The sequence below is a fragment of the Ascaphus truei genome, chromosome 4, assembly GCF_040206685.1.
Source record: "Ascaphus truei isolate aAscTru1 chromosome 4, aAscTru1.hap1, whole genome shotgun sequence".
Lineage (NCBI taxonomy): Eukaryota > Metazoa > Chordata > Amphibia > Anura > Ascaphidae > Ascaphus > Ascaphus truei.
The window spans coordinates 152507759-152529210 of NC_134486.1; the positions used below are offsets into that span (position 1 = coordinate 152507759).

Genomic DNA, 21452 nt, shown 5'->3' on the forward strand with positions numbered 1-21452 from the left:
TGCAAATGTATGTTTTATGTATAAACAAGAGGGGAGAAAGAGATATGCTTTTGATCGGTGCATTCCTAGAAAATCCCAAATGTGAGCCGGTGTGGAAATAGGCACTTTGCAAGTGTTCGTACCGGCTACGGTATCTTTTAGCACAATTAAACCTTATTCCTGTGTCTAGGGATAGAGTGACAGGTGGGTCATAGGTTGAAAGTGTAAGCACATATACCTGAATGTATAGGGTATTTATTGTATATGTTTTATGTATATCCATTTGAGCGTTGGACCTTTTTTCAATAGGAGTTTTGTAGTGATCCTTACGCAAGAAATATGGGGCCGCGCAAATGAAAGTAGCTTATGCGAGTCGCGGATCGAATGCAATGATGAGCATTATGGTTTTAATCGACTGATCTACTAAACGGGATATATACCAAACTGTAATTTCTTGCTCTCAATAGCAATATTACTTCTACATATAAAAGGGGTCTAAGCCACAAAAAAAGAAATTACAAAACTGTAAGCTGAACAGCACTATTGAGGAACTCTTCAGAAATCCTTGTGGAGCGAGTATATGCAACAGGCAGAACAAAACTATAGCCAACGTGGCTACATCTCTCCATCTTTAATTGTTAAGTGCCTTTGAAATGGTACTAAATAAAATTAGCACTGTTTAAAAGGCAAACCCTTCTCTTTCGCAAATAAATGACAGAAGTGGACAACTCGAGTTTATTCGGCTACGTATCAACACAAAGGCTAAATACTAGCCACATGTTTTGTCACACTGTTCATGTGGATGAAGATGGATTTCACTTGACTATTTTGAATAATCCTACATTGCTTGATTTTGTAGATGCAGCAGAAGTTTGTGTAATAACCATCACAAAAAACCTGCAAAAAAAGACACATTACTGTTACAAACTTTCTAAAATACTTGTTTAACATAAAATCTATGACCAACAAAACTCACTATTTTTTTATTGTAGACCACGTTTCTGCATCAAGTTCCCGTGTGCCATATATTCCAGACCATTCATTGGATTTATAGTACACTATATATGAACAAAAGGTTTTTTTAGATTAGGTGTTTCATGCCACTCTTTACTTCGGGTGAAAAACAACTTTTCTAGTGTGATTTATATATGAATATTTAAACACATTACTAATATGTTAATGCAGCAATACAGGTATCATTGTTTAAATTTATTATAGGCGAAGAGCTGAACTGTGTTAATTTCAGCTCTGGGGACACCTTACTTCCAGAATTAACTTTGTAGGGTGTGACGGTTATCTCTTTTCAGTTTAAACATCCCAGTCACGCGGGCCAATAGAATGCCGCACTGGATGACGTTATCTCTAGAAGCAGGGGGTCCAATGAGCTGAAATGAATACAGTGCAGCTCCGAAAACCCCTGCTTCAATCCTGTAATAAAAAAATAAAGTAAAACCCGTATTGCTGCTTTAATTTAACTTATATGATACAGGGATCGCAACCACGTGATCACTTCAATAGCAATCAGTTACAACCAGCATTCCGATGACTGAAATAGGAGTGTTTTTCCTTTCCAATCATGAATGCAATCTCCCATTCGAGAACGAGCAAAAAAAGGTATGACATTCAGGGTCCCTGGAGTGCCGGCCCTTGTGGCTTTCAGGGACCTTCATAAATGTCACTCTAAAAGGTTAAAAATTAAGACAATGCCTGTAGGCCATGCTTAGAAAATCAGCCACCCTCCCCTTTTTCTGTCCAGTAACTCCACATTCAGTAGTGCTATCGTAGTGCATTCAAAAACCTTCAATGCAAACAGAAAATGTGGTACTTCAATACAATCAACTTATTATGGTGAAGCCATCATTTTAAAACAGAAAACTTATTTTTTAAATAATAACTCAAGTGATTCTACAGTGACAAGTTGTGTTAAAAAAAAAAGTTCTTCGGGCTACTGGATAAATTCAGCAGAATCTCCGGTTTTAAGATAAACCAATCGAAATCGGAGGCGCTGAACCTAAATATTCCAAAAGAGACAGAGAAGCTAATTGAGCTTAACTTTCAATTTAAATGGCAGACCAGAGCTATAAAATATTTAGGATTTTTTCTCACTAAACATAACCGCAATCTCTACCAAGAGAACTACCCGAGACTCCTAAGAGCCCTTACAAAGGAACTCAAAGAGTGGTCTGCTTATGGGATATCCTGGATTGGTAGGATCTTCTGTGTGAAAATGAACCTTCTCCCCAGGATACTATACCTGTTCCAAACTCTTCCGATACCCGTGGTAAGATCAGACATTATAGCACTGCAGAAAGCAGTTACGAAATTCATTTGGAAAAATAAAAAACCACGGATAAAAATGTCAATCATGCAAAGGCCTAAGGAAACTGGAGGTCTGGCAGTGCCGACCTTGATGGCTTACTATAAAGCGGCCCAACTGTGCCAAATAACGCAGTGGCATGGTGATCCGGAGCTGAGGCGCTGGGTAGCTTTGGAGAGGGAGGTATGTGCCCCGCTAGAGCTCAAGGATATTATCTGGTATCCCAAGGTTAGGCTGAAAGAGCTAAAGAATCCGCTACCCTCTGTGTTGAACTCTCTCTCGGTCTGGGAATCGACCAAAGATAGGCACTCATTGACCTCTAAAGATTCATTAATGGCCCCTTTGTATGGCAATCCGGACTTTGCTCCAGGGCTAATCGGCAGGAACTTCACACACTGGCAAAAAGGGGGCTTAAGAAGGCTTAAGGACCTGGAGGGCCGAGACACAATCAAAACATTTGAGATTTTACAGTCAGAAACGGGCTTACCCAACACAGATTTTATTAGATACCTCCAGGTTCGGGCATTTTATACCAAACACCCAAACAGACCACCGCTAACTAATTTTGAAAAGCTCTGTGATCGGGGAACCGATACACGGGGACTCGTATCTGCCCTTTACAGGGAGGTGGCCAGGGCGGACATTGATGACTCACATAGACCCAGTTTCATGACTCAATGGGAAACAGACTTGACTGGACCGTTAGCAGACGAAGAGTGGACGGCGATCTTCAACGCTGCGGCCAGCAGCTCGATTTGTACGACACTGAAGGAGAACTCATATAAAGTATTGTTGAGGTGGTACCTCACCCCAGTTAGATTGGCAAAATTTGTCGCGGGAGCTTCCCCTCTCTGCCCTAGACAGTGTGGGGAACAGGGAGATCTGGTACATATGCTGTGGTCTTGTTCACGAATCATACCCGTCAGGACACAAAATAGAGATTGGCTTCAAAGGGTCTTCTTGGGCCTCAAAATTCAACTAGATCCGTGGGTTTTCTTATTAGGTAAGCCCACTGACGAGGTATCTAGATCAGGAAACAAACTCATAGCACACTTTGCTACGGCGATGAGGTGCGAGACCGCAGCGTTATGGAATCAGAATGCAATTCCATCGATAGACAAAATTCGGAATAGAATTTGGTTCGCTTGCCAGATGGAAAAGTTGACAAGTCTAGTCAACGACACTGGTTCAAATTTTCAAAAAGTCTGGTCATTGTGGTTGGCACAGACCGATATCCCAGGGATGAGCAATGCCAGCGTCTGGCTTTGATAGTAGCAGATGGGCTCTCCTTCGGTGGCGGAACAGACACACGAGAGGGTTGACACATAGCTCGACATATAGGACAAAGGCAGGAGACCTCCGACTGCCCCTGGTCTTTGGGCTTGGCGGGATGACTAATGAGTCAGTTCTAAACACGCGGAAAGAGTCAGCGGCAATGGAAAACCCGGAGGAATTTACACTCTCCCTCTAGCCGATACCTGCCCCCCCTCCCCCCCTCCCCATCCCCTCTCACGTCTTCCCCCTACCATGTTTGTCTCGATGTTGTATGTCATAAAGCTGACTAAATGATACCAATGTGATTGTGGACTGTACTACCATTGTAAAAACCAATAAAAGAAAGTTTAAAAAAAAAAAAAAAAAGTTCTGTTTATTTCAATGTTGACCTACGAGTGATTGGCCTTATATTTTCCACAGTTCATTTCAGGGACTCCACCTAACCACTCTTCTGCTTTTCTATTGCCTACATTTTATCTGACTTTTAGGAAGAAGTGAATTTCGAATCGTTACAGAATTTGAGACTTAACTCACAAACCTACCAATTATAACAGCACAGACTGCAAGGCAGTGCCACCGTGAACTATATAAAAGCAGAAGAAAAAAATGTACCTTCTAAAACAGAGGAAAATCTTCTGTTCATTGTATACCTGAAATCTAGTGAAAGGCAGAAAGATTAGCGATTTATCAGTGGAACACATTACAATCAAATGTACAAAACCCACCTATATTCATATTATATTTATTGTAACAATCACACAATATAGAATACTTGTATAAAAGGTGAGTATTTTAACACAAATTTCTAATCTAAATGTAACCACCCCTTACTTTAGGTCCACATAATGCCTCAATAGTCTAAATGGTACAAGATCTAAACAACTGGGGCTAAAACGGTACCAAAAATGGACAAACAAATACAAGAAGATGATAGGACAACAGCTATTGTATAATATTTGACCTATTTTTAGAGTTGATGGTACTCTACAGTCTTTCACTTATTTGCCACCTATGACATATGGTGTTACAGAGCTTTGTTGTTAGAAGTTAAGGCCGGAGTCATCAAAGCACGATGCGGGATAGTCAAACACGATGATGCAGGGTATCGAGCAAATTACTTTATCGGGAGATACTGTCAGACTGAGAGTGACATTCGTCATTGCATTTTTATGACTCCCGGTCTGTCTCCCACATGCACCAGAAGACTTAGACAGATGGATGCTGGGTGAAATTTAAATACATTTACTGTTTAGCCAGGGTACAACCTAGACTTGAAAAACAGATTAGGAGCAAAGTTAATCCCATTGAGTCACAAATAAGAAAACAAACTGAGCATAAAGGGTCTGATTCCTTAAACTCCGGATCAGCTGATGGCAGAAACGCTGATTCAAGTCAATTGGAGTTGTCACCCAAAGTGCGACTGGCCTTGGAGTTTTTACAATCAGTCCCTGAGAGTACTGTAACCATGCTGTAAAATGGCTGCAGTCATCTCTCCTGCTGACAATAAGGCCTCGTAAATTATGGGCATGCCAGCAGTAATTATGGAGGTTTGCCCTCACACCCTGGTGAGGTGCCCTATGTATGGATGGGAGTGGTCACATGCTCTGAATCCATAATTAGTGATGTCAGAGTTGTGTCAGCCCCCTGAGGATACATAAGGCACAGCACTGATCAAAAGTTAGGAGTTCAGAAGTAGTTGCTAAGCTGTTGAAGGATTAGGTAATAGTTCTTCCCAGTTCTGGAAGGAGTTAAGAGTGATTCTGTTCTAAGCTGCTGCTTATGAGACTGTGACCAGGGACCTGGCACAGGGTAGATATCCCTGCGGGGATAGGGAATCCCTACATTAGGAGGACTATACCTTTCAAAGGGAAGTACGGTGAACAATGGAGGGCTAAATACACCCATTGTGGAGGGCAGCTGGCCCACCGTATTCAATAAAGATGCTCCTGATTAAAGACACTCTCGTGTGTAAGTGTGGAATCATTGCACAGAGAGGAGCACCACAGAGGAGTTCCTCACCAGGACCATCCACAAGCTCACGCTGGGATCCTGATGAGGTGGAGGCGCTGCACTGGATCTAGGTAGGACTCAAGCACACTACCTCAGCTGCCTGTCTGGGTTGGCAATCCCCACACAACATCATGCGGGAGACTCAGGAGTCCTGTTGCCAACAGGTGCACCACCGGACATCACACTGTAATGGGGACTGGTTAGACCACAGGGGCCAATATGGGATTGGGTGGGTCAGGCCAGGTCAGAAAATCCGTTACAGTACTTAGACAGAAGTAGAAAAATAGAAACGGAGAGAGTCCAGAGATCGAAAGGAAAATATTTTCTAGAGCAGGGGGTGTGCAAAATTTTTAAGCAGCATCCTCTGCCTGCTCTTAACTTCCACACCCCCCCCCCCTCTTTGGCATCTCTCTCTGTGACGTTGAGACGTTATCGTCATGGCATTGCGATGTTGCGTTGTCATGTGATGCGTTGGCATTTTGTTGCATTGTCATAGCGACGAGTGTCAAGAGAAGCTGGAGAGAACGGAAGAAGCAATTTAGAGGTCCGGCGCTCTTCCCCAGGCAATCAATTTAAATGTTGTGGAAAAGAGCACGGGGCCTTTGCAAGCGCAGCGCCCCCCCTTTCAACATTTTGTGTCCCCCCCCCGTTTGCACACCTGTTCTACAGATTGGTGAAGCTTAGCAAATGTTGGCCATTTGCAGCTTCCAAAAAAGTTATTAAAGTTATCAAACTTCACTAAAAAATCCTCAAAAGCAAATATCTTACGTAGAAAGCCACTTGTTAGAAATGTTCCTGAAAATAATCGAATTTGTCAACTTTTCCAATATTTTTATACAAAAATTGAGAAGTGTTGAGTGCAAATCAACAAGTTTCCCTCAAACATTTTGCTGATTTACAAAGTTCTTAAAACAAATTACAATAACTTTTATGAAACTACTATATTAAATAAATATATTAATGTAAATACTTTATTACTGAGAACTACTATTAATGGTTAAAATCTACTAGGTCCTTCAAAACCAAGTGATAACCCCTGTAAGAGTTTATGGTGTAGAAGTGTCCTTAAATTTAAAACCTCAATAGCGCTGGCATGTGGCATAAAGCCATGTATGGTTGTCACACAGTTTGTGTGACCTTTGAAGAGTCAGTATCCTGAATCCTATATATTGGTGTCTCTATTGGTAGGGTCAGTTAGAAATGAATGTTACTGTCTGTATGATCAGTAAGAGCTGTAATAGGATGTTAAAGCATTCCTAGTAATAATATTTGATCCCAAGAGAGCCACTGTATAATATATTGATATTCTAAAGTTGATATATGGCGAGACTGGTAATAGCCAATTTTGTGATACTGTTAGTGATAATTATGTGAACGGTATATATACAAAATAAGTCATGGGCCGTTTTAGAGCCCAGAAATGAAAAAAAAAAAACGTGAAAAAAAACTGTCTCATGGATTGTGTCAGGAAGTAACTTTATCTGTGATTGTCCTGGAACAGGATTACACATTTTCTGTGTCTCTTTGCAGCTCACAGATTTCTGTCTCCTTAATTCAGCTGCTTGTTAGTTCCCCTGTTCCAGCAGCTAGCTGCATGTGTAAAGATACATTATTGACACTTTCTATCTTTACACTGCCACCAGTTGGTTGCCCTGGCAACCTCCCATTCTCATTACCATGCGTTTGGTTTAGCCTTGTTGTTCCCCTACCCATTTCTGTTTATGGAATGGTCCTTTGACTCTTCCTGCTTGTCACAGGAACATGTGCTTTAGATCTAACAAGCTGGCTTAGTGAGTACATTCTTCCTCCATTACACCCCTGCAAAGGCCATCCTTTTTTACCCGCCCCCCTTTATACCAAGGCACCATCAGCTATTGAAGCACACGCACTACATTACACCATCTTCAAGTACCTTTTATATTTCTGTTGACTCCCCCAATAAAGTTAAAGAATATAGAAGGACTTTGTGTGCTTTCAAAAGGGGTTGCGTTAAATCACTGGAGTCATTCACATCCTACTGTACATGTGATCCTGGTTCCAGAAGAGTGATCGTGTTCAATGTATATACAGATAAAATAGGTGTGTGGATAATTGTCACAACCATCAAATATTTATCATTCTAATTGAATGCTTATCCAAATAGTAAAGATGAGGGTAGGCTGTTACTATTGAGACGCTGTAGCGTACTGTGTCTCACATGCCTGCCTCTATTTACCGGACAGATTATATTTTGTGTATCGGCTTCAGTAATGGTATACTGAAATCGAGTTAGTGCTCCATAGACAGTATTGGTTTAATATACTGACTGCTAGTGTTTACCTTGTGGGTCCACATCTTTTTATCTAGCTATAGATTGTTAGCCAGAGCTTAGCGTAATAGAACACACTGCCTGTCTAATGCCTTGACTGAGACCTGCGTCTCAGTCACACTTAGTGACGTGAAAAGCAGCACATCACCCGACGCGCTTTTCGTTCCGGGAGGAACTTCTTCATGGGTGGGCTAATGTCATACCAACTGTCTCATACATGGCTTTATGCCACATGCCAGCGCTATTGAGGTTTTAAATGTAAGGACACTTCTACACCATAAACCCTAACAGGGGTTATCACTTGGTTTTGAAGGACCTAGTAGGTTTTAACCATTAATAAAGTATTATTAACATTAATATATTATTTAATCTGGAAGAGGTTGGGTGAGTCATTTATGGATTCTTCTTTCCTTGTATATGCCTCATCTTTATTCCCTGACAGTACCCCTCTAGAACATATTAACACTGTATTAGCTGAGCTGGGGCTCATCCTCTTTATCTCTCACCTTATTACATATTGAGTGAATCATCCCTTGTTTTGGATCTATCAAACCATGTGGAAACCAGAGTAAAACAATATTTTTTTAAGATAATTGTACAAGCTGTCTAAACAAAACTAAATAACACCATGTCACTTCAACGTACAGAGTTTAAAGGAACAGTCCCTGCAGAGTCAAAAAAAGAACGAAGGACAGTGGCATGTTAGTAGGTTAAATGGAGATGAACAATCTAAAAAAAAATATTTCACAAATCTTTTTTTAACCGTATTTTCCATGGTAGGCCTTAACCAAATCTGTTGGTCTTTACATTGTTTATCTTATTCTTCTCAAAATTAGAGGTAAATTTGTGTATTTGTTTTGTCCATTGTTTGTGAAATAGGTATAACCAGACAAAAAATAGTTATGGTGGGTAAACAAAATTGACAAAAACCCTCCACCGTACATACAGTAAATAAAAATGCTATGTGGTGAAATTGCATAGCTCAGAGAGGTCTGCAACCCTGTCTTTCACCATTATCGCTTAACAGTGCTTCCACTGTAGCCAGGTACTCTGGGTAATGACATGCAAATGAGCAGTGTCCTTCTTTACTTCTTATCCATTATAACATGGACCTAAAAGCTTATGCCTGCTGTATTACACAGCTTTCCAGCACAGCCTGGGCAAAGAAGTGCATAGCCAGTAAACCTACTCACAGGCAACATCTATTTCGACCTTTTGGGTATAAGAATAGGTATAAAACTGTAAGGGTGTGTTAGGTACTTTATGTGTGCGCGCGGAGGGAGTGCGGCAGGTTCCGCGACGGCACGATAGTACAGGGTGCCGCCATGTTATTGCGCAATGTTGCAGAGGGCACTAACAAAGTGGAGGTCGCGCATGCGCGATGGAGCGCGCGAACGCCAGGCCAATAAGGGAAAGGCTCTATTAATGGACTACAACTTCCAGGAGCTCTGGATCAGTCACCTGACGCTAGGAGCCAATGAGAAAGCTGGGATTAGAAGGAAGAGGAAGTGGAGAGGGAGACCACGCTAGGGAGGAGAGGAGGACAGAGCCGGAGGAGGTAGTGTGAGTGCAGGGGGTCAGTGACCCGCCTGCATAGGTCAGCTATTCCCCTCAGGCCCATAGGAGAATTCCCTGAGTCACCGTAGGCTGCGGTACTGCAGGGACGATCGATAGCGGAAGGAATTGTCACTTTAGTTAGGGACAACGCACCGAGTTGTGGCCGGTCGCCGTCATCTGGGATCAGACGGCGGGACACCGCGACATCGGGAGGACAAGGAGCGGAGGCACGGATCCTTTGTGAAGAAGGAACGGTCACCGCCGTGACCGGAAGGTACATTGTAATGGAAAGTGCACCAACACCGCTCATCAGGCGCTGATCCCGCCTTAGGAATACCTCTGTAGTGACACTAGCAAGTGGCTAGCGGACTGAGCATACTACCCAATACTTTACAAGGACAACCTCTATAAGAGCGTGGCGGAGCCACTGTTATACCGGACAAATTCCCTAGAGGTGTGGCTGAGCCACTATAGTATAAGGACTCTAACGTTATAATATATATGCAAGTTATGTGTGATGTTACTGCACCGACACACTTTATTCGAGCAAATACCCAGTATGTACCTGGCAGATACCTGGAATGCGCCGCTCCTCACCTCTGACAAGCCCCGTTGTGTTTGCCTTCCCAGCCTGGGTTCATGCCTGGCTGACGGGCGGCTGACGGGCGGCTGATCTGTTAAATGATAATGATTAGGATTTAATAGGCTGCAATGCTTCGCGTGTCTACCAGATGGCATAAATTCATGAATTGTAATGCAGTATATGTATATATATATATATATATATATATATATATATATATACTGTGCAGTATTGCAGCAGGCGGGAATAAAATGCTTCAATCCCTGGCTGGAAAATAACCCAATGCACTCGGGCAGAAAACAGTCACAAACCTCAATACACCCGGGTATACCCGAATTCGTGGGACTAGCCGAGCTCGAATAAAGTGTGTCGCCAGTGTTATATAGAGAATAAGATAAGACTGCCTATGCATAGTAAAACTTGGTTGCACGCACTGTATGGTATGTTTCTTGCCCAGGGCAATCTTACATAACGGGGATCCTGGGCAAGTGGAGGCGCTGCGCTAGAACCGTTACCCCAGGCTCCCAGCTAGCGGAGGCTCAGATCTCCTGGAGCCGCAGGTTGTGTACAGTACCAGTAGTCCCTTAGGAAGGCGTCAGAAAAAGGGCTACAAAACCATCATTGATTAAACAGATAAGTAGCTACCTGTATGCATGAATTCAATGGGCCTGGAGAAAAGTAAAACGTGCTTTTTTTTAACAGGATACTTACTTTAAGATTAGTTTAATTTTTCTAAGTTAGTGGAATATACTCATGTTTTTTTACCTGCCACGTGGGACTGCCCCTTTAAATCAAGATAAATACCCAAAGATGAAAATTCACATTTTGATATTATTTCGCATTAAAAAAAAAAATAGATATGTTGCAGGTGCTATTCTGTGTACGAGACTGCATACAGTTGTCTTTACTTGCAGGTACTTTGTGTTGTGTAACTTTGAGTGCACCTCAGTACTACCTTGGCTCACGTTCCATTTATGAAACAGAGCTTATGCCCCAACCACACCGGCCACTTCCAGCAATATAATGCCTTTCAAGATCTTCTTGGCGACGGGTTCCATGCTGACGACCAACCTGGAATCTGATAACAGGGGGGGGGGGGGGGGTGTTGTGCTTAAACTGTAGTTTGATTTACTTAAAAATGTATATTATGAATAAAGTACAACCTTTTAAGAAAAAACATACTGTACACTAAATTATCGATGTATGCATAAAATACAATTACGATACACCTTTGGCACATTCTGTGTAAGCGATTTTAAAACGTAACTTAATAGTGGTCTTAAGGTTTATTTTAAAGCGGTAGTCCATCTACATTTTCACGACACCACTCATCATTATTCAAATAACTTACATCTGCTGCAGTCTAATAACCCCCTGTACGTTTATACTAAATAGAAATAAAAACTGGACAGACGGGAAGGGGCACAGGTTGATTTATCTTGAAATGTAGGTTTCTAACCACTAATCTACATTGTAATACCCTAAAAACAGGGACTTAATATGTTATATTAGTATATTCTACCATCATATATTGCTTTCTAAGAAGTTATCTTGACATCACTGATTTGCTTCTTATATACTCCTGTGCTGCATTTGCACCATGTGAGTAAATGATTAATATGCACACTAATTATTCTGCAGTTATGTAATACTGTACAACAGCAGAAGATGGACACAATATAATTAGAATAAGTGCTGAAACTTTGAACTTTCCTTAGAACCGGATAACACCCTAATTCCTTATATAGCAAATGCATTCTAGTTTTTTTTCCCGTTTCCAAGTTTGTTGTACAGTAGATTGTTGTCATGCTATCATCTGATCATGGGAATGTTTATCAAGATTAATCCATTTTCTTCAGCCATTACAACTCCCCAAACCACTCACTAAAGGTGCCAGCAAAGTGAAAACAGAGTAAAAATGATAGACATTTTTGCAGGACTTAATTTGAGTCATGCTTCATTTTGCAAGTCTTCATACATACTGCATCACCCATTGTGTTCTAGTACCCATTACTAAAATGAATAAAACAAGGAATTTGGAAAACTACATTTAATAGCACAGCACTATTTTGATGTTGTGTACATGAATTGGCTGTTCACAAATCCCAATTGCAGACCAATGGGCTAGATTAAATCTTTGCTCTCAATGTAGTCGTATACCTGGATATTTTTGGTAAAAAGCCCTTTTTTAAAGTAGAAAGACATTCAACCCTTTTATGTATACTTGGCCAAGCCTCGTATGGTGCAAAATGTATTATAACTGATATATGTAGATTTATAACACAAACTATGCAATATTCTGTAAAAGTCAAAATACAGTAGACACTTTAAATCTCTGCAGACTTCACAATCTAATTTTGATTCCTCGAAGCAAAGGGGGGGTGGGGGAGGGGAGACCTCAGCCTGAGGAATATTTCTCTAGCCGCTGATGCGAGGTACCGTACCCAAGTCTATACATATGGAGGTAACACACTGGAATTACCCAAAACAAAAAGTAAGATGTAAGGGTCACTCAGATAACTCACACATTGAAAATTTGAGAGGATGTGTATATAAACCAATCACTTCATGCAACAAAAATCTCAATTACATTCATATTTTGTGAATGTTTGGTGTCTAAAAGAAAGAAATCCCAAATAATTTTTTTAAAATCAAAAATAGATAAAAGGAGGGAGAAAGAGAGCAACATTATTTTTAAACTATTGTCAATTGGAGGAGCGGCTAAGTGAGTAAAGACACTGACTGGCACGGAGTTTGAAGCAGGGGAACCTGTTCCCTGTCCCCCTGATGAAGTGTGACACGAAACGCATAGGATAGCCATTGCATGCTGGGTAATTACGTGACAACGCTATACGCCTAGCACTGCCTACATGAGTGCAGGGATCACTACACGTGGACGCCAGTTTAGAACTTCCCCTAAGCACACGCCAACTGCGATCCAGAGGGGGATATTGCCTGGACTACGGACCTTCCGTTTGAGTGATATACCCATTCTGTGTACTTGGATCCATATGATTCCACTTTTATCGTAAGTTGTGTACTTGTTATTTTAATATGAATTTATAAATGTACTTATGCACTTTCAGTTATTCTTTTCCTTCTTCTCTGCGCCCCCATTCTTTTTGTTATATGTGTGTGAGTCCTCTCAAGCCTCGCTGATCACGGGAGACGGGGAGCAGCATTAAAGAGGGATCTCCAGGGAGACATTTGACAGCCAGCGCGCACTAAAACTCTTTACTCGTGTCGGCTCCCTGTGACCTTGGGCAAGTCACCTTATCTCCCCTGTGCCTCAAGCACCAAAAACATAAGATAGTAAACTCCATGGGACAGGGACCTGTGCCTGCAAAATGTCTCTGTAAAGCGCTACGTAAAACTAGCAGCGCTATACAAGAACATATTATTAATTGGACTTATTCCCAAACTGCACTTAAAAAGTTATTTCTTAATACTAAGGCCCAGTCAACAACAAATTTGCTTTGAACAGAAAAAAAAACCCTTTATAGTAGTAACGATTTCCCCACTCTGTGCTCATAAAACTGATTGTCACTGATCAGTTCATTATTTGCATACCATATTAGGCCAAGTACTTAATCCCTCAACCGTCACTGTAGAGTTGGGCGTTATACTGATATGATAGTAATATTGCAATAATAAAAAAAATGACGATGTCGATATGTACATTTTTTATTACTGCTGTATCAGTCAGCCATAGTAATTGTTGACATTTTAAGGTAAGCTAGTAATATGCAGTTTCAGACGAGGCATCTTCAAAGAAGGCAGAGCCGCCAAGTAAACCAGGATCTTTGGACCCCTATATTTCACCCAACCCTCAAATGCAGTGATACACCCCTGGAGGATCGCTTTGCCCAGTGTTTGCGCTCTGCCTCTTACTCACTTCCCCACCCATCTCTAATGTTCAAGGACAGGGGGAAGTGTGACTTATTTTAAAATGAAATTGATAAAAAAAAAAAAAAAATTTAATCTGTAATAAATGTTAAGAGCCAATGCCTTCTACATTTCCCCTTTTATACATTATAGATCCCCCCCCCCCCAATAATTAAGAGTTGATATATTTTTCTATTGTACATATATGGATCACATTTGTTTTATACTAATTATTGTAGTTTTTTATATTTCCAAACCCTAGTTCACTGGATGTGCCTTATTTATTTTAGATAATAAAACATCATAAAAGGTAGTTATGGCATGGTACTTATATTTTGTCTGGGAGAATCTTTAATACAGAAATGCCTCCCTTAGACTTGTCTCTATGTGGTAGCCTAATGAAGAGCTCCTAGACAACTACTTAGTTTGATGATAGTCATGTACATAATCCACCAGTACTGTTTATACTCCATATACCTCTGCCATCTGTTAAAAATATCCCTTAATTCAAAGCATGGGTTGATCCTTCTCTTAAGAAAAGCCTCTCTATTTCTGTCGTCAGTGGTGTTTTTGTAGGGAAATAAGTTGCCAGAAACCTGAGGGGGGGGGGGGGAAATGAACAGATCTAAGCCTACAGTAACTAAATTAGCTTTAATATAGAAATATCTGAGAGGCTCATTTGTATTTCTTTCATCCCCCTTCCAAATAATTGTACAAATCACTGTAGTTTCTGGTTAGCTGCTTACATAAGGCGATGGCGCTCACTTCCCTTGAAAACCCAGCCCTGTTATCAAGGTCAACTTAAAATACAGAATGCCACCATGCTGCAGGTTACAGAAACACTTTCAGCCGGTGCATGGGCTTTGCTGGGTTACTAGAGATAGCACAGTATCTGCTGCGCACGTGCCGAGGATTGCTATACACTGCGGTTATGTTTCCCTCGTGGGAGGGCTGCTTTTTATGGACTGCCTTAATAAAGCAAACCCGTTGCCATCAGGTCAATGTCACCCCCTCCACTTATCTCCTACAGATAACACGTGTCCTTATAATGTGCCGTATAACACACTACTGCTCTCCCCAACACAACAACTGCAGCAACGTCACACTGCGCGGGGCTTTATATAACCTCACCCCGCCCCTCCTTCCACGTGACCCCGTGTTCTTACCACGCGGAGACGACAGCAGCAGTTATAGTCAAGTATGTCAGCGAGGTGACGTCTGCAACGTACGATATCTGACGCGTGACCGCACCGAACGTGCCCTAGCTGCTACTGGCAAACAACTCTCTCGCCATCATTGTTACTGGCAAAACAATTCTCCCGCCATCACTGTTACTGGCAAAACAACTCTCCCGTCATCACTGTTTCTGGCAAAATAAGACGTTGCCCGCCGCGCCTCAAGAAGTGAGTTGACATGAAAGATCCATATGCTGAGATAACCGTGTATTCGTGTCTATAGTACAGATTGTGTTTAAAACGATACACTGTAAATACATATTTATTGGTGTTAAAAATCTCAGTGTCAGTGGTGCAAACTACTGTATTGTCACATCTAGTTTGGGGTTTTATATTATTGATTTGTTGCCGGGGAGCGAGGCTGTCAGGGGCACAGTTGACCGTATGCAAGATGGCTACCGCAAACGTGATTGTGTCAACGCGCGGCCGAGGACCAGCAGCCGGTTTTGCTTGTCGCGCTCATGACGCGTTTTTGTTTGTCGCGCTCACGACGTGTGGTGAAGGGAGAGAAGAAGCTTCCTGGAAGAGGAATCCGCAGAGGCATCTGACAGCAGCTGTATAACCAGAGAGGGCTAATGTGAGATGGATGTATCCACCCATCCTGGGGAAGGGGAATAAGGGATGTGTGTATATATCCTGGGGAGTGATAAAAAAAAAAAGTGGATGCATATATCCTTGGGAGGGGAAATAAGAGGGGTATATATCCTGAGGTTTGGGAGATAAGGGGCTGTATATCCTGGGGAGGGATAATAATGGGGGAGAGTGTAACCTGGAAGGGTAATAAAGGAGGGTGCATAATCTGGGGAGGATTTAGAGAGATGCAAATACCCAGGGGAGTGGTAGCAGGGGCTCTTATATCCATTACAAATCATTAGCGGGTGTCTGACCAGGAGAGAGCAGTAAGACATTGTGTGTAAATAGGTGCTAACTTGTTTGTCTTCCTCAGGCATCAGGGATCTGAGGTGGACAAAGCATCAGAGCAGGAATTGAGCTGGCTCACAGCTTGCTGCTGAAGGAAGATGCCTTGGTGCAGATCACAGAGGCTAAGAAGTCTGTCTTCATCTTTGAATGGTTGCGGTTCCTGGACAAAGTACTTACCGCTGCAAACAGGGTAGGTTTCTTGATTACCATTTTATAAACTGTCACCCATTCTGTCAATGCATTTAATTAATACACCAAGAAGTCTGTGTTCAGCATTCATTACATGTTTTATGTGGAAATCAGTTGTATTTCCTTTGAATAATTACATAACTAGTATTCTATCTAAAAAGTGCTTAAAGGGCAATCCTAGATAAGGACAAAGAGAGATAACCGGTTAAATGTAACACAAGTACAGTATGTGTATATTTGTTGCTGGACATACTGTATTTCCATGGTAACCAAATGCTCTGGTGTGTTTTAGGGATAAGACCCATTGTGAGCTCCACCTACAAGCAAATTGCTGACCCACTCTTTATTTTATTTTTTTTGCATGTAAACTGTAACGAAGGCAAAAAAGGTAAGAAACTTCCAAAAACATTTGAATGGCAGTTACAGCCAGAAAGAGAGTGATACTCTGTATCGCGCTTTGATAAATCATATAAATAATCGAAACCAAAAATAATATGCACAGTCAAATGAAACACATTACAGAAAGGTCCTATAGCAAAAAGCCATGAGGTAGAATGTCAGTGTCGGCTACTTTTTCGTTATGGAAGTTTTCTTGTTTATATTGCTATCCTAGTGACTTCATTACAGCTATTGTATTGAGGATTAGGTTCTGCAAGAAAAATAGCACCACTATTGTATTGTATGTCTTTATTTATATAGCGCCATTAATGTACATAGCGCTATTGGGAATATATATGTCGCTGTGCAACGCAGCTGTTCTATTTAAGAACTAATTATGCTATCGTTATTAGCCAAACAGATAAAGGTGGGTGACAGTAGCACCAGTGTTGATCAAAAGAATGATCAGAAAGAATCCCCTTATAAATAGCACTCAATTGTCATATATATTATTTCGAGTGGACACAAATGGTCCTGCTGGAAATTACAACAATAGATTTGTTGTAATTTACAGCAGGACCATTTGTGTCCACTCTAAATAATATATATGACAATTGAGTGCTATATATAAGGGGATTCTTTCTGATCATTCTTTTGATCAACACTGGTACTACTGTATAAATACCCTTGTAGCACCTGTCATTCACTCCTGTGCATATATTAATAATGGTGACTGCGGTCTCATTCACGTATCAAAGGTGGGTGACAATAATAACTTTATTTCATATAGCCCTTTTCTTCTAAACACAAAGCACTTCACAATTACAGTATAGTGCACAGTATGCAGCATTGTATATAGCCCTGAAGAGCGTTTCAATTTGTTTTTAGTTTGAGGCACAGCAAGATAAAGTGATTTGTGCAAGGTCACGAAGAGCTGACACCGGGATTTGAACCCCTGCTCAGTTTCCATTTTCAAACTCTGTGTCGTTATCAAAGTCAGTGTCTTTACTCACTGAGCCACTGTATCAAGCCATTACGTAGGACCTGGTGATAATAGAAAGATGCACATTATTCATAGGAACCTCAGTCATGTTTTTCATTGAGTCATCATGATTAATAATTTGTTTCACTTTTTTGCTGCCCTGTAGGACGGCTCCTTGAATGCCTCAGCCCTGGTCTCTGCAGCTTTGGACTTGCCCTAGCAACTCCTGAGCCAAGTAGTGTTCCTCAAATATTTTTTGTAAGCACTTTTTACATGGTAGATTTGTGGCTGCAAGGCTCAACAATGATCCTATCTTTGTGTTTTATTTACTTCTGGAAAATTATATTTAATTGAAAAGTAAGAGTATTTAAAAAAATGAGGCGGTAATTATTTAGGTCAACAGGTCAGTTTTTTTTTTTTTTTATAAAAATGTTTTACCAGGTAGGAACCTCGTTTTCAGGTTTGTCCTTGGCATAGAGTTATTACAATATATGGTTACATTACAAGAACAGAAGTTATACATTTCATGGACCGAGTTGGAAAATTGGGTAGAGGGGATAAAAGGGCTGTTGAGTTTCAGATTGAAATAAGAACCTTTAATATCAGCAAACAGCTCACACCCTTTGACTGTCCAACGGCTGCGCCAAAGTCTGTCAGCCTTTGGGGCGACACAGATGTACACTGAAATGGTTCAGATTGAATGCAGCTGTGAATTCAAAGGCCTTTGCCCTCTTGGCTCATTAACATTCCATTGGGTAGAGTTGATGTTCCACATAGTACAAGCAAATGTTAATCCTTGGCACGCTGGTTCTGTGCAGATGGGAGCAGGTCTGGGAGAACCCCATCAGGCGCCCGCTTGAAAGAAAAAGTTGCAAAGAAGTAATATGTATTGCCTGCACAGAAACACTGGTCTGTGAAGTTTTGAGCACCATAGTGTAACGGTGAAGGGGTTAACCAAGCTCACTAATAAAGGTTCAGCCCACTTGCTTACCCCTGATCCGTGAGTTGAGGTCCTAGAGTGTCAGCTCTTGGACCCAGATGTCCTAAATGCATTACTGTGACTGGGTGCAAATTATGCGACAATAAAGAATCATGTGTGTTTTGCCTTTCCTGGGATGCTGGGATCGGGAGGTTTCTAGGCTGTAAGTTTCAGAGCTGGTTTGTCGGAGAAATTCTTCACAGAATGTGGCTATGTATCGGGGTTCCAGAGTTATGGGATACCCCAGGAATTGGATCCGGGAATCGAGTGAGATTCTCGGATACAGCCAAGCACATTGCTCCGGGCAAACCCTGACTCTGAAAACGCTATTGTGACTCACCGCCAGGATTCCTGCTGCAGCATCTTCCAGACAAGGTAAACGGGCATGAAGGGGCTAATGTATACCTACGGTCACCCATGGGGTCCCTAGTATAAAGAGTGGTACCCAGATACATGCCCAGGTACCCTGGACCTAGTATTGCGGTTCAGGGGGCACTCCAGGTAAGTGATAAAGTTGAGAGTGGTTCGTGTGTGTAAAAGTTTTACAAGTTATTTTTCTAAAGTGTGCCAAGTATGAGGCTAGTGAGGGTAGGTGCTATATACACTCACTCCATCCCTGACACCAGAACAGAGACTTATATATTTTACCACACATAAGACACAGTATATTTTATTAAAGGATTATATTTAATAGGTATATGTACTGGTAACCTGTAAATGAACTGTGGGATTTCCAAGTCATGGCTTCCGAGCAGACCAGATGGCTACCACGCTTGGTGCCTATGGGTCTGTGAGAAGTCAGGACTTGAAAGTCTCAGGGATGCCAAGGTGTTAGAACAGGAGGGGTACTGCAGTTCTGCTTGAGTACCCGCCTCCTGGGCTAACACGGGGCTATCCGACCACCGTTTGCCAGAACCCATACTCTGTGGAGCCTGGACAGCGGGTGGGCTCAGTATGCAAAAAGGCAGAGGTGCCAGGTTGGCGCATGCCCCTTGACAGACTGAGAAAGGTGCCCACCCAGCTTTACAATACTGGCAAATCGGTGATTGGCTGGCAGGAGAATTCCCACGCTTTGATAGGCTGCAGATGTTAGTGAGGGAGACACTGAAACCCATAAAGGGACTTGCAGCCAATCAGGAGCGCAGATTCCAAGTGCCAAACCAACAGCGGCAAATTCAAAGATGCTCTCTACTGAATAGACTCGAGCCGGCTTTAAAGATTTTCAACTCAGAAAAGTTTCTAAGTCCCGCTTTTTGAGAACGTAGCGGTCGCAGTTGGCATTGCGCCGAGATCAGTTCCAGGACTTTCGTGAGTACCTACCGGTCAAGGAAAAGGGTTCCTACAGAGGTCATTTTTGGGAATTTCATTCTTAGGATAGATGTATTCGTTAGCCCTGTTCCCAGTAAGTGTGTTAACGTTGTAAATTGTGTTACATTGTGTGTATGTCTTTTCCTGAAATAAATTACAATTTCTTTTACCTCCTTGCTTTGTTCAATCAATGATCCCGTCATAAAAAGGTGTTAATAAACCTGGTCTCCCGTGACACATAGTAGTGCTGCCCATAGATTCTTAATTCTCATTATACAATAATGCATTTAGTTGACTGAAGTCACATCATATCTTATTATATATTTGTGAAAGCACTGTATGCCTGTCTGCATCTCCTGTGTCCCTAGGGGAAATCTCATTGGTCCCTTGGGCCGCCCGCCCCCGCACACCTCTCATTGGCCTGAGGCAGAGTGACGACACACACACACACATCTCCCGCTCTCTTACCCGCCGGTCCCGGAGGCTCCGCCTCTTCCTCCCCGAACATCAGCCTACAACTCATCGTGACCCGCGCGCACCTCCTCCTCTCCCCGTGTCTCCCCGTTTCCCGCGCTTTTACCCCCCCCCCACCAGTCAGCGGGGGAGCGGAGCGAGCTCCCGGGACACCCCCCACAGCTCTCAAGCACGCGCCGCGCGCCCCACGCTCTCCTCCCCGGGATGCCATGCGCACACCTACTCTCCCCGTGTCTCCCTGTTTCCCGCGCTTTCACCACCCCCCCCCCCCCCCCGGGGCCGCTACAGTCAGCGGGGGAGCGGATCGAGCACCCGGGACACCCCCCATGGCTTTCAATTGTGTGCACGCGCTGCGCGCCCCCGCGCTCTCCTCCCAGGGATGCCGCTGTGTCCTCTCCCCGCACTCTCCGCACTGTGACCCGCCTCCTGTACTGGCTGCACGGGTTCCCACACCTGCAGCTCTCCCTGCGGCCCAGGGGCAGCGACTTCAACCCCACGGACAGCGGCTACCGGCAGGTCAGTGCCACCCGCGGCCTGTGTGCAGGGGGTGTGTAAGTGCCACGGCCTTTGTACAGGACGTGACTGGGTCTGTCCTTAGCCTGGTAGTGGGTGCAGCTCTGTGTGGGACAAGGTGCAGCCTGTGGCTGTGAAGTTCCCTGTGTCAGTGGGTGCAGCCTGTGGCTGTGATGCCCCCCCTGTCCATTGCCGCCCCTCCCTGCCCTTTGCCCCCCTGCCCCTCCCTGCCCTTTGCCCCCCTGACCTTTGCCCTCCACGCCCCTTGGCCCCTCCCCCGCCCTTCCACGCCCCTCCCCCCGCCCTTCCACGCCCCTCACCCCCCCTACCCTTCCACACCCCCTCCCCCCCCCGCCCTTCCACTCCATGCCCCCTGCCCTTCCACGCCTGGGCAACGCCGGGTATATCAGCTAGTATCTTCTATATTTCCTTCTGTTTCTAACATTCTAATACATTATATGTGTGTTATCTCTTTGGAAACAGTTAAATCCCATGTAACCAACCACAATCGTTTTTGAAAACACTTTTTAACCATTTTAAATTTGCATCCTTAAATACA

General features: G+C 42.9%; 1 protein-coding gene and 1 long non-coding RNA gene across 5 annotated transcripts in view; one reads left to right on the top strand and one right to left on the bottom strand.

Annotated features, from left to right (window-relative positions):
- Positions 1-767: 767 nt before the first annotated feature.
- LOC142493135 (uncharacterized) lies at positions 768-15518 on the bottom strand. 4 transcript variants are annotated; one of them, XR_012801006.1, is made up of 4 exons: positions 15081-15518; positions 10985-11107; positions 956-1037; positions 768-876 (listed from the first exon to the last, which is right to left on the bottom strand). It is a non-coding gene; the product is annotated as an uncharacterized LOC142493135 (long non-coding RNA). The 4 variants fall into 4 exon arrangements; XR_012801008.1 differs by lacking the exon at positions 15081-15518 and adding an exon at positions 14661-15018; XR_012801007.1 differs by lacking the exon at positions 15081-15518 and adding an exon at positions 14392-15018.
- A 15-nt stretch (positions 15519-15533) lies between these two features.
- LOC142492334 (HEAT repeat-containing protein 5B-like) overlaps positions 15534-21452 on the top strand; it is a 45549-nt gene continuing 39630 nt past the window's right edge. Inside the window, 2 exon segments of the mRNA XM_075594987.1 lie at positions 15534-15555; positions 16112-16260. Of these exon segments, the coding sequence (XP_075451102.1) occupies positions 15534-15555; positions 16112-16260 (171 nt within the window).